General features: G+C 48.8%; 2 protein-coding genes across 4 annotated transcripts in view; both read right to left on the bottom strand.

Annotated features, from left to right (window-relative positions):
- Nucleotides 1-6,398, bottom strand: part of Mfn2 (mitofusin 2) — a 30,448-nt gene extending 24,050 nt beyond the window's left edge. Inside the window, exons 1-3 of one of the 3 annotated variants that reach the window (XM_055615116.1) lie at nucleotides 6,172-6,398; nucleotides 4,916-5,059; nucleotides 344-522 (exon numbers count right to left, since the gene is read on the bottom strand). In XM_055615116.1, coding sequence (XP_055471091.1) covers nucleotides 344-518 — 175 coding nt within the window. In that variant the 5' untranslated portion in view covers nucleotides 519-522; nucleotides 4,916-5,059; nucleotides 6,172-6,398. Of the gene's footprint in view, nucleotides 1-343; nucleotides 523-4,915; nucleotides 5,060-6,023; nucleotides 6,134-6,171 lie in introns of those variants that run through there. The other 2 variants (XM_055615117.1, XM_055615118.1) reach the window with 2 other exon arrangements.
- A 4,307-nt stretch (nucleotides 6,399-10,705) lies between these two features.
- Nucleotides 10,706-13,500, bottom strand: part of Plod1 (procollagen-lysine,2-oxoglutarate 5-dioxygenase 1) — a 34,223-nt gene continuing 31,428 nt past the window's right edge. Inside the window, exon 16 of the mRNA XM_055615073.1 lies at nucleotides 10,706-11,537. Within this exon, the coding sequence (XP_055471048.1) occupies nucleotides 11,382-11,537 (156 nt within the window). The 3' untranslated portion in view covers nucleotides 10,706-11,381. The remainder of the gene's footprint in view (nucleotides 11,538-13,500) is intronic.

Below are 13,500 nucleotides of genomic sequence, written 5' to 3'. Positions count from 1 at the left end.
TGCACATCTCTAATCCCAGCACTCACCGGAGGCAGAGCAAGGTGGATCTCTCTGAGTTCAAAGCCAGCCTGGTATACAAGTTCCAGGACAGCCAGGGCTGTTACACAAAGAAACCCTGTCTTAGGGGGGCGGAAAATATTCAAATGAAACACAAGGCATTCTTAACTTAATAGTTCAGAGCCTATCTCCCTGATCCTCAGAATGCCACAGGGATCCAAGCAGAGCACAGGGAAGGGCAATGACACACTTGGGCTTGAGTTCCCCTGAAGTAGGGCTTTTGGGACCCTCAAATCCTGTTACTCAAACTTCTCACAGGGCCTGCCTGAGCAGGTACCCGGCTCACCTTCCAGGAAGCTGGCACTCTCTTGGATGTAGGCCCCCAGCTGCTCAAAGATGCCATTGATCTTTTTCTTGGCAGTGACAAAGTGCTTGAGTGGGGAAGCATTCACCTCAGCCATGTGTCGCTTATCCTTCTTGACAGTGACGATGGAGGTGCATCGAGAAAAGAGCAGGGACATCTCGCTGCAAGGGAATGGAGACTCTATGAGTACAGGCATATTTAACAGTTAGTGTTCGGCCATGCTGCTGGGGGGGGGGGTAGGAAGAGAATTGAGACCACCAAGAATACGGGGTGCTCTGGACTCACTGAAGGGAAACAGGTCTCAACATCTTAAATAGGAAGGGAGTTCTCAGCACACTTGGGCCCATCTCCATGTCACCCTATGTGGGGTCGCAAACGCCTGACTGTAGAGCCCTGAGACAGGCTTGGTGTTAGCAATCCCTGCCCTGCCTGTTCAACCCTGACTAGTGCCTCAGAGAGAGGAAAAATGCTTAGATCACACAGTCACACGCACAGGACCCCGCAGGTGGAAAAGGAATAGAAATCAGACCTATCTCCTCAACAGCATCAAGCTAAGAAAGCAACAGACAGTGAAAGCAGAGCACATTCGAGGCCCTTCCATGGCCACATTGTGGTCCAGGAACACAATGGTCCTCGTTCCTAATAGTGTTTGTTAGTTTGCTTGCTTAAGGAGTAGGACAAGCGACCCTCAAGCAAGAGAGATCTACTTCTAAAACTTAAAAAAAAAAAAAAAAAAGGAAAGAAATGTCCTCAGGCATGCGGCCTGCATGGAAGCACGTGCCTGAGATTCCGGCACTTGGGAGCTGAAGACAGAAGATCAGGAGTTCAAGGCCGACTTTGAGTCCACAGTGAGGTTAAGGTTAGTCTGGGCTACACGAGACCCTGTCTCAAATGAACGAATAAAGGACAACAAAAGACTATCAGTTTCTCCTATGATAGTGTAGGACAGAACCTATTTGGAAACAAGGAAAAAATCCTATAGCACTTTGTAATAACACTGGACATTTTACTTTCTGCTAGTCTATCTTGTGTGTCTTTTTCTCAATCTCAAACATCTTCCCAGAAGCCATGAAACTTGACTCCTAAGTCCTGGAGATCTTTGGTCAAAAACAAAACATATACCACAGCGTTTTCTCAATGCGGTTTGCCCCCAAGTGGAGCCCTGAAAGATCCTACTCAGAGTTCCAATCATGGAGACTATTCCCCAGCGAATTCTGGGACATGAAAAGAAAAGGCCATCCCAGGAGGAGGAGAACACGTGCAGGTCGGGGCCTGTCACTCAGTGCACAGCCACCCTATCGACATCCCCATCAAGCCTCCACCCCAGGGGCACTTGTTCATGAGTGAGCACACAAGATAACCCCGCAGTGGTGTCAAAAGCTGCAGCACGGGGTCCTGAGTGAAAGCACAAGAAGTCTGAGAGCTAAAACTGGGTCTTTGAGAAAGGCTGCCTTCAAAGTAGGCACAGAGATGGGGACCAACCTACACTGCTCAAATCAACAAACCTTTCTGTAGTGTTACCGATCCTGCAGGAGCCAAGGGAAAGAAATGATGAGCACACTGCTGTTTCCACCTTCCTGTGTGTGTGTCTGTTTGTGTGGTGGTGGTGGTCTCATGGAGGCCTTGAACTTCTGCTCCTTCCACTCTGTCTCCCAAATGCTACAATCATGGGCTTTGCCATCACACCCAGCTTCTGAGATGTGTTTTCTCAACTAGGAAAGGCAATAGAGCTCTGAGAAATAATTACAGCTCTGAGAAATAAATGGCACTGGAAATAAAATAACTGAACAAAGCAGAGGAAGAGTGTCCTTGAGTCAGGGGGTGGGGCCAGCAGATGAGAGCAGGGAAGGGAAGGGGGGGAGAGTATAGGACGTGGTGAGGTTGCACTTGACAAAGATTCTGAAATCAGCAGCATGAAGTGAGAGCCCCATGTTCTTCCTGCCACTTGTCTCACCATGGAGCTTGGTTTCTTCATGGTCAACAAATAAGATATGGTGTAAGCTGTAAGATCACTAGAGAGGATGGCACAAGCACCACACTCAGCTCTGTCAGGGCTCAAAGGTCCCAAACAGTAATAAACAAGAGCCAGATCACAAGACTCTCCCCATGACCACCCAGCAACCCAGCCTAGGAAGCAATGTTGGCCAGTAACCCTACCAACACATTCTATACTCCCCAGCCTGCTACCATGGAAACGTAGTAAACAGGTCAGCTGGAAAAGATAAGTCGTGCCTAGCCCACAAGTGACTTGCTTGAAGGAAAAAAGTTCCTCGACAGCAGCTAGGCTTTTAGAAGCTGGTGTGCCCAGAGTGCTGGTCATTGTCTTCAGGGTGTTAGTGTTTGATAAATGCAAGACTCAAGGACATGCACACTAGTAAAAGCTAAGGGGCCACAGGTTAAGGGCTGGCTGGGTGTTCGACTGGCCAGGAGCTGCCCTGATTTCACACCAGCAGCTACAAGTCCTGGAGAAACCTACCACAGCTGGCTCCAAGCTCAAATGTCTCTGGCTCTGCTAATTCCCAGGTGGAGTATCTGCATTCGACCTTGCTTTCTGTGTAGCAGCTACTCTCCTTTCCTATCTGTTTTACATACTCTTACTTTGCTCTTAGAAGTAACTCAAAAGTCACCCACACACAGAGCACAGACACATACACAGAGGACAGACTCACAATCTTACCAGATTTTTACTTTGGATTATTTTTAAAATCACAGTGGTGCTGAGCTTCTAGCAAGCCAGTCCTTGAGAGCATAGCACCCTCCCCATTTCCCCCTCCTGGTCCACAACTGTGAGAGATACAGGCTGCATTAGTGAATAGCCTCCCAGGGAAACAATCTAAAACCTTCCATCCCTAAATACCCAAATCCACTTTTTCCTGAAAAGCCGTTTCCAACTAAGTATTTGGAGCTCTGCCAGTCAACAGAGATGAGCAAATGTTTCAGATACTGAAATTTAATCCTTCCAAAGAGCAAACTGCACTTATCCATGTACAAAGAAGTACCAAATTTCCAAAATACATGCACAAAACCCCTCAAAGAGCCTTTACTATGTGGGGCTTTGCTGTCATTTCTCTACCCTCCCAGGGTGGTGGGAGGAGCCTGACTTCCTGCCCCTCTTCTGGAAAGCCCTGATAGGCCTCCCTTTACCACAGGGCTTGCTGCAGACATGTGGAACCTGCCCGTAAGTACAGCTGGACCAGAGGGTCCAGTTCCAATATCGGTTACACTAAATGGCACATTCTGAGTTTTTGTGACACCCTCAAAGTGCTCCCAATTTTGGAGCATTTAACAGCACCATTTCCCAAAGAGTGACCACCAGGACTCTAGTTGTAACCAATGGTCCACTGCAAAATATGTTCTATGTGGACATCACTGTGCAAACACCATACAGCCGAATCATTTCTATGCACATGAATGTGGCAGAGACCTGGGAGAACAGGCTGACTTAAACACAGTATCACTGTAATTTGATCAGCACCGAGCAATTTATTCAATGAAGATGCTTCTTAGCTGAGCCTGGTGGTACACCAACTGTATTCCTAGCACTTGGGAGGTGGAGGCAGGAGAATCACCAGTTCAAGGCTGGGACTGACTGAGAGATGGTGTAGGCAGCCATCATCTTGCTGCCACACCTAACAATTTAAATCCAATTCTCTGAACCCACGTGAACAAATTCCTACAAGTTGTCTGACCTCCACATGTGTATTGTGATACACATGCACACAAAATAAATACACCTGGGAAAAAAGAACAAGAAAAAGGAGCTTAAGATCACCCTCACTTAACAGGGAGTTCAAGGCCAGCCTGGGTTTTATGTGACTCTGCCTGTCTCAGGAGCAAGGGAAGGGAGACTGAGAAGAAAGTTCTGGGGATCACACTTTAGGGAAAGGCTCATCCATCTGGCAGTCTTCTCCAGCCTCCACAGGTTGCAGGAGCACAGTAATAGCATACGGACTTAAGATCAGAACAAACCCAATTCGGAACAGAAACCAGTACAGCACTTGAAGGCCATCAGAAGCTAAGCCTGGACCCAGGTCATTAGTGCAGGAGTATTAGGTGTTTGCAGAGCAGTAGCAAATCTTGGTGCAAGGTGTTGTCCCTGAATCCATATCACCTCCTTACCCAGTTTTATGTACAGCAACTCCTAGCAGAGAAAACAAAATGGGTCCAGAGAGCATCTGCTGGCACAACTGGAACAGAGGAGAAGCTGAGAAATTGAAACAAAAGAATATACAGGGTAAAGGACACAGCACTCTTACAGGCATGATAAGGGGCCAACCTCTGCCAAGCAGAGACAGAAAAGAGCCAGCACAGAGATGAATAAATAAAAGAAAGAGACTAATTCTTCAGGGACTGCAGGAGACAGATCCTGGCCATGTTTTGAGCTGTCAACTAGTGAAATCCCCATGGAATTAGGAAAGAGAAACAGGAGTTGGAAGCCACCGGCTCTGTGCATCAGGATCCGTTCTAAGAGACTTGCCACCTGAGAGCTAGCACAACACATTCTTTTGCTCTCAATCCAGATCCATGGTGCCCAAAACCACATCTTCCACTTACTTTTTAGCTGGTTAAGAGACCTTCACAGGGTGGGCATTGTGGCCATGGCCGGAGCCAAATGGTGAAAAGAACTTGAGGCCTCCTCTATGCTGATTAAGGTCCAGGTTGGCTATTGGTGTTGACTCCCTCCACCTGTCCCAACTTCTGGAAAGGAAAAGGGAGAGGTCAATAGGCAACCAGGAAGAAAAAAAACCACCTGATATACAACACATGTCTAATTAGGTGTTAAAACCAAACTAACTTATCCCTGAGGGAAGCTTACTCATTGAGGTACTTCAGGAGCATGTGAGGAAGCATGAAGGGGGAGGGGCAAGACAATAACAAGAACACGGTACAGGCAGGCACAAACACATTCTTAGCCATGTGCTAGTGCAAGGCACCTAAGAGGTCCCTGCAAAGGCATAGCCAGATGAGGAGGGAGCTAAAATCAGGACGAGGCTTGGCCCTTTGGACTGGGAAACTTGCCAACTAGAAGTGGAAGGGGTGTGGAAAGGAAGAGAAGTGGATCTGAGGGAAGCCAGTATATCCCAGCTGCTGTAAAGTATCTCCTTCCATACTCAAAGTTATGGAGTAAACTTGGGCCTAGAGTACAAGGGAAGATGGACAGAGTCAGGGTGCCAAGCTAGAGACCAAAATACACTAGCTGTGGCTCCAAAGCTCAACAAAAGACAAGATGGGGACAATCAAGAGTCTTTTTCTGGAAGGAGGGAGAGATGATTGGGAAAGTAAGCAAATAGGATAGAAACTATTACAAGAGATGGAGGCCGGCAGCTTTGCCTTTCTGCATCCAAACAGCTATCTTTTTCAGTATTTTCTGTGGCCTTTCAATGTGTTTGGTCCTAGGGTCAGGGACGGATAATAGCTCTAACCCTCGAGGGTCTTAACGGTGCAATGAGAAGTCATTTAAGTAAAAAGACCTCCATAAGTGGGGTAGACAGTGAAGTGGGTCCTGAAAAAAATGCTGGCATATAAAAGAAAAGAAAATGGGGCCGGGATCATCGATGTGACCACAGGGCTAGAAATACGAGGGTGCCAGGAGCTTCAAGGAGCCCCCCCCCCCCCAGCCCTGAGTCCTGCGGCCCGCCCCCTCCTAAAAGTCGAGGAGGACCTGGCGACGAGGCCGGGGCAGGGAAATGCCCGTGTGACCGGAGCCTGAGCCAGAGCCCCAGGGGCCCCAGCGTCCTAAGCCGGGTGGCTCAGGACTCTCCCTGCGGAGGCCTGCCGGTTCCACCACCCCGGCGCGCTCGCCCTCTCACCTTCACCTTCCCGGCCTCGCGGCGGCCATCACGCCCACGACGTCACTAGATGTCGCCACACCGAGATAAGCGGGAGGGGAGGGGCCTGTTCCTCGTCACTCGTCCTGCCGTAGCCCAGATGAGCCGATGGCCTAGGATCGCAGTCACTTCAACCCTACCGCTCCTATGTGACAGCGTCCAAGGACTCCGCGCTCCAAAATGAGCCTCCTCGTGCTTGGTAACCGTCCCGCGTCCTGTGTAGATGATGTAATCTTTGGGGTGGGGTTCCCAATGCACCATGGGAGTTGTAGTTTGGATCAGCGCCCGATAGGGCGGGGCAGGGCGGAGCCCCGAGCTGTCAAACGGGGGGAGGGGCAGGGAAGAGTAGAAGCCGGGGGAACTGAACAGGGGAGACTTGATAAGGGTGTGGATTAGAGGTTTGCATGCGGTTACGTTTGTTGTTCCAGAACTTGACCCTGCAACACCTGTCAGCTTTGAAATCCAGCTTGCATTTCATAATCTGAGAGAGGCGTCTTCGAAGGGAAAAGACCCAGACCGTTAGAGTGAAGTAATTGTCCTTCAGTTGCCTTTGAGGCAGCTGTCAAAACAGCAGCCACAACACATTAGGCACCTCCTGAGTGCCGGTCAGTGAGCTGAGTATCTAACATGCAATTTCTTAATTTTCACAGTAGCCCCCAGGACACACGGGTTAGGAGTATCCAACCTCACATGTCACTCAGTGGCCCCTCATTTTGTTCCAGGAACTAGGATACAGCAGACGACCCCAAGCTGGGAGACCTCCAAGCCTGGGCTCTGTAATATCACACACCATCCATTTGAAGCTACTGAGGCCCTGAAATGCAGCTACTGCAAACTGAGAGAAGCCCCCAATGAGTAATAAAAAGAAATACAAACTACCTCATTAATATTTGGACTCCAACTAATGGAGTCCAAACTCCCTTGAATTGATGATCTTCTTACTCCACCTTCCAAAGTCTAAGATTGAAGTCATTCACCACCACACCTAGCGCTCATGTTTTCTACCCACGGGCACTGCCCTAGAGCTAGGGTAGAGCCATGCCACAAACAACCTCAGTGGTAAATCATCACTCCAGTTATGAGTCTCCAGGGAGGTGAGTCAGGCAGCCTTCTATCTGCAATGTCTGACTCTGAGCTGGAGGGCCACACCCGGCCCTCGCCTTGAGGCATGGTGTGCACTGCGGTCTTAGCTGCGCTGAATGTCTCCTCCCCCATCATCTCCAGCCTCCCCAGGGAGCTCTCTGAGCACCAAACTGTGATCTCCATTTCCTTTCCCTTTGGTAGAATCTTACTGAAGTCAGAGGTCTAGAGGACATCGACTAAAATCTCTCCTGTCCGTTCCTCCTCTTTGGTAGCTTCCTTGCAAGCTTTGGCCTAGGCTCTCACCCCATCTTAGCCAGTAGAAGGAACTTCTGAGCTCTTTCCCAGGCTTCTAATCTTACCCTCTGGGCTTCTCTGAACCAGAACTCCAAACTGTGAGGCCCTTCCCTTAGCCCCTCAATGACAAAGTTCCTCCAGTACTGCTGGCTCCCACCAGAAAAGGGCCCAGGCAGTGCTGGGGCCCAACTGCAGGAGGCCTTTCTTGTGTCTTTTATTTCTATTTTGATTGACTTTTCCATGGTGCATGTGAATTACATTTGTAATCAGAAAATAGTCACTATTAGTTAGAAACAACCTTAGACAGGATGTGGTGGTTATCCCAGCATGCAGGAGGCTGAAGTGGGAGCATCACAAATGAGAGGCCAAGCCTGGATTACACAGGGATCTTTTAAAAGGTGTACACATTGTTCTTTTTAAATTTTTCTTATTATTGTGTGAGGTGTGTGTGTGTGTGTGTGCTCATGCATGATGTATGTAGGGGGTTATTTCTTTCCTTCTACCCTTTATGTGGTAGGTTCTGGGAATCAAACTCGTCATCAGGTTTGTTCCCATGACAACTAGATAAGGGACTCACCAGCTCCAATATACACAATTCCTGCATGATTCTGCTTGCTTCCAAGTGGAGTTCCAACTCCTTTTCACCTACTTCTATGGTTTGAATGTGTTCTCTATCTGTGCTGGTCAGTTTTGTTGTTGTTTGGTTGATTGGTTGGTTTGGTTTTTGCCAACTTGACACAGCCAGAATCATCTGAACAAAGAAAATCTCTGTTGAGAAAATTCCTCCGTAAGACTGCTCTGTAGGCAAGCTTGTGGAGTTCCTCTTGGTTGGCAATTGATGTAGAAGGGCCCAGCTCAATGTAGGCATTGCTCTCGCCAGGCAAGTGGCCCTAGCTTGTATAAGAAAGCATGATGATAAGCCAGGCCTTTAATTCCAGCACTCAGGAGGCAGAGGCAGGTGGATCTCTTGTGATTTTCAAGGCCATCCCGGTCTACAAAGTGAGTTCCAGGATAGCCAGGGCTGTTAAACAGAGAAAACCTGTCTCAGAAAGAAAAAGAATGAGAGAGCGAGAAAGAGAAAGGAAAGAAAAAAGAAAAGAAACAAAGCAGGCTGAGCAAGCCATGCACAGCAAGCCAGTTAACAGTGTCCTCCATGGCCTCTGCCTAATTCCTGTCTCCAGGTTCCTGCCCTGACTTCCCTCAGGGGTGGACTGTGACTTCAAAATTGTAACTTCAAATAAACTCTTCCTTCTCCATGTTGCTTTTGGTGAGGGTTTTCTTTAAACCCTCAGAAACCCAAGACACCATCCATGTTCACTAGTTGAAAATTCTGAGAAAGTCCCAGTAATGGCACTTGGAGGTATGGCTTCTAGGGAGTAATCGGGATTAGATAAGGTCATGAGAGTGGACCCCATGATGTCCTTAGTGGAAGAGAAATCTACAGAGCATGCGTTCTCTGCCTGTCCATGTGATATTCTCCATCATGATACACAGCTTCCAGAGGCACAGAACTCAGAAATGTCTGTTTTGGTCTCTGTGTAGCCCAAGCTAGCTTGAAACTTTCCATTCTCCCACGTCAGCTTCCCAGTGCTGGGATTACAGATGCGCACCCCCATACCCAATGATATAGACTGATATAAACGTCTAATCCAGGTGGACCCAACCTGTGGCCTGAGTGCCATGTGTCCCCAGGTAGCTAGGAAATCAGTTCAACACATTTGTAGATGCACAATGTTGAAAGTTTGGAGATCCCTTTGTCTTTACAAATTACCCAGACTGCAGTGTTCTGTTACAGTATAGCAATAGAAAACAGACTGAGAATTAAGCCTGGAACCTTAGCACTTGAAGCTAAGGCAGGAGGACTGCCTGAGGTCAAGGCAAGTCTAGGTTACATGAGGTTCAGATCAGCCTGGGCTACACCAGGAGACACCATCTCAAAAACCACAATAGCCTCCCCCTTCTTCGTAACAAAAGAGACTAAGGGGACAGCTGGGGAAGTAGTCCTTTATAGTTTGGCCCGCACCCCACCTCCTCCAGCCATCTGCATCCTCCAGGCCTCAAGGGTCTTTGCCTACAGGAACCTGACACTGTGTCCCTTTCTCCCGCACACACTAAGGTCCCATGGTCACATAAGGTCACACATCTTTAGTGGCACCTACTGACAAGCCTTCTCCAGCACTCCGATCTTTCTTTTTTCCCCCCCCCATGGTGGTTAGGGGTTTCCCTGTGTACCTCTGGTCTCTGTCTATTAGACGCCAGTAGCACCTCCTTCCCCAGTTGTAACAACCAAAAAGTGATTCACACATGGGGAAAAGTCTCCTGGGAGGCAAAAATCACATAAATCAGAGAGACAGCTTAGCTGGTTATTCCCTCCTGGTCCTACACTGCTCTTCTTATGGCCATTGTGAGGTTTGACATTTATCTACAGTGAAGCACATTTTTTTTCTGCCTTACAACCACAGGTGGCAATCCCTCAGGACAAGGATTTGATCACTTCAGTCACAGAAAGCATATTCAAATCCCTGTCCCTACCACTTACTTGCTATGTCCCTAAGCCAACAATTATTTCTCCACCTGTGAAGGAGAAATAGCCCTTACCGGAGGGCTATGTGCTGAGGGCCTGACTTGCACCATGGCCAGCTTCCCGTAAGATATGGACAGATGGTAGCGCCTAGCAGGAGTGGTGATAGCACGCCTGCAATGCCAGATCTTGGGGGTTCACACACGAGGATCCTGAGTTGGAGTCCTACCTGAGCTACATATTGCTAGATCTTAATAACAAATGCCCTGAAGCACATTCAAACCAGTGTGCCCAGGGTGAGGTGGGGGCCACCCCAAGTTCTGCTCTTTATTTCATGTTGTTCATGGCTGCGAGAAGGGCTCCCAAAGGCTCCAGAAGTAGTGACAGATAATGCAGGTCTCGGCAATGGAAACAATATGACCCAATGAGTTCCCAGTTAATAGTAGAGTTTTAGACTACATGAATGAACCCTAGAGGCCACAAGATACTTGTTTTGAGAAAGCTAAGTCCTAGAGTCCACTGGCAGCCTGTCCTTCCAGCCATGGGCTCTCACAAGCCTCCCTGCAGGTATCTGCCGGTCACGCGTATACCGGCCCACCCCAGACATCTCTCATATGGTGGTTTGAACAACATTTAATAGAACTCTCGTCTCTGTCCCTGTCTCCAGAGGCATTGGGACAGGGTGACCCAGTACAGTGTGGACATATCAAGCCCCTCCCCCAAAGCAGGGTCAGTAGAGAACCAAGCTACGGCACAGATGTCTTTCCTGACCCTCTTGGAGGATTTCTGAGTTACAGTCTCAACAGAGACAACTGTTTGCTCTGATGATAAAAACCTGGGAGAGCGTCAACAGTCCTAGGTTCAGGGGTAGAGTTGGGGTGAGGGGGAACGCAGGTTGGCCCAGATCTTGGTGGCACTGAAACTTGAAAGAGAATCCTGGGGACTAGCTCTTCCAGAGGCACTCCAGGCATAGCGTCTGACTCTGCAGTATCCCAGGCAGCTCCAGCAGAAGTCTGGCCCCAGGGAAAGCCAGCGGAAGAAGGGGGCTGGGAACTCCAGGATGACGAACATTACCAACGTCTCCTGAGACTGATAGCACCGTGGGCAGCTCCAGTCTTGGAGGGGCGCCCCATCTCTGGCCTGCGCCCGATCCTTCCAACTGGTAGCTTCAAGAGCAACAGGAATTCAGGAATCAGAGGTTGGACTGGGTTCCTCAGGACCCAGAGGCCCCAGGGGCTGCTGCGCAGTGGTTGTCAGCGAAGAGATAGGTCTAACAGAAGCAGGCACTGGTCAGTTAGGGATCGACGAAGGACACAGCAATGTAGCGAGTGCCCTTGGTGGTAGGAAGCCCCTCGTGGTAGTGTGTGAGCCTCCCGGGGTGCATGAGGGCCCAGCCCTTCCTTGGGGCTCTCACGGAGCAGTTGTAGCGCAGAAATCGGCAACCTCCACCCTGGGAGAGAGGAGGCAATCATGAGTTCTCCCCATTCTCATCCCCTATCCCCACATCTCCCAGTCCTCTGTCCTGTCATGGCCAAGGGGCCAAACAGCAGTAGGATCTGGGGATGCCTTGTAGAGTGACAGTCATCATCAGCTGCCTGAGAAAGGCACTAGGAAATGCAGAGGCTAATCCCAGAGTCAGGCAGCCAGGGGCAAAGGTCACCTCCATCCTTACCTTGTTCTAAGCCTGTGATTCCCCTAAACCTCAAGCTCTGCTTCTATAGATTGCTGATAGAAACAAAAAAGAGTATACACAAAGAGTTCAGCCAGGTGTGGCAGGGCCTGTAATCCCAGCACTCAAAAGGTGGAGGCAGAAGGATCATGAGTTCAAGGCCAGCCTCAGCTTCATAGCAAGTTTGAAGCCAACTAGGTCTACATGAGGCCTTGTCCGAAAAACAAACACAACTCATACATACATGCATATTACACATACACACAGAGCTTAGTACTGCTTGGGGGTGTGGTTTAGCAGGAGCACACTTGTCTAGGAAGCAAGAACCCCTGAGTTCATTTAGCTCATGGCCAAATTACTCATTCCTAGAACTACAGATCTCCTGTTGTCCGGGCCGTCCTGGGTAATCCTGGACATCCATCATACTAGTTGTCTGTAACAACTTCAGGGTCTGACACTTCAAAATGTCTCCAGGCATTACTAATGCTCCCCTGGGGAGCAAGACTGCTCCTGGTTGAAAACTCATGGCTCAGGGCTGTATTGATTGTTTCCCTGTTATTTCATTTGGCTTTTTAAAAGACAGGGTCTCTGACTATCCCAGAGGTCACTGTATAGACCAGGTTCGCCTCACAGAGATCTTCCTGCCACTGGCTCCTGAGTGCTGCTTTACCACACCTAACTTCCTGCTGTTAAGTTCTTGAAAATACAGTGACAGGGCAAAGCAGTGCAGAGGTTCTTCCACCCTGTGTTGTTGCTGAAGCTATTCCAGGTTTAACTAGAATGTGGTCTCCTTGATGGAGAATCCTACGGAAGAATTACGGAACTGCTCACTTCCGCGACGCCCCCTACAGCTGCCAAGTGAGATGGCAGGGTGTGGTTTCCGCCTTTAAAAACCTTGAATTCTCATGCTGGGCATGGTGGTGCACACCTTTAACTCCAGCACTCAGGGGGCAGAGAAAGGTGGATCTCTGAGTTCAAAGCCAGCCTGGTCTGCAGAGCTAGTGTTCCAGAACAACCAGGCCTACTACAGAGGAAAACCCTGTCTTGAAAAACAAAATTAAAAATAAATAAATAAATAAATAAATAAATAAATGGGCACTTGGGTGTGATCTCAGCCAGCTTTCAATTAGCTATAAACTGTGGGTGAGTGGTCATCTCTCGAGAGCTCCCTGTACCAACAGCTGTTTGGTTTTGAAGACAGAGTAGCCCAGGCTGACCTTGACTTGGCTATGTAGCTGAAGGTGACCTTGAACTTCTGATCTTTTTGCCTCCATTTTCTAAATGCTGTGCACTACCACGCCTGGTTTTATGTAGTGCCAGGGTGGACCCAGAGATCTGTACTCCATAGACAATCATTTTATCTACAGAGCCATCTCTCCAGCCCCACAGTTGTTTTTATAGGTGTTCTTCATAGTGCCTAGTCTAAAGCTAAGTCCAGAAGAACTAGAAAAAAACAACAACAACAACACCAAAATAGTTGTAGCCAGGCTTGGTGGCATGCACCTTGAATCCCGGCACTCAGGAGGCAGAGTCAGGCAGATCTCTATGGGTTTGAGGCCATCCAAAGCTACATGGTGACACCATCTCTCAACACAAATTTTTAAAAATTGCATAAGGAGTAGATGGAGGCCCAAGCCAGCTCACTAACTGGCCCTATGTGTAGGCCTAGGTGAGACCCTCAGAATGGTTTTCCTCTACTTCAGCGCCTTCTTGGTTTCCTTAGCTGTCTCCTCCAACCACAAAT

This window comes from Psammomys obesus, unplaced genomic scaffold (genome assembly GCF_907164565.1).
Source record: "Psammomys obesus unplaced genomic scaffold, mPsaObe1.curated_primary_1811, whole genome shotgun sequence".
NCBI lineage: Eukaryota > Metazoa > Chordata > Mammalia > Rodentia > Muridae > Psammomys > Psammomys obesus.
Note: the sequence above shows the minus strand (reverse complement) of the source record. Positions and strands in the feature narration are given on the sequence as shown.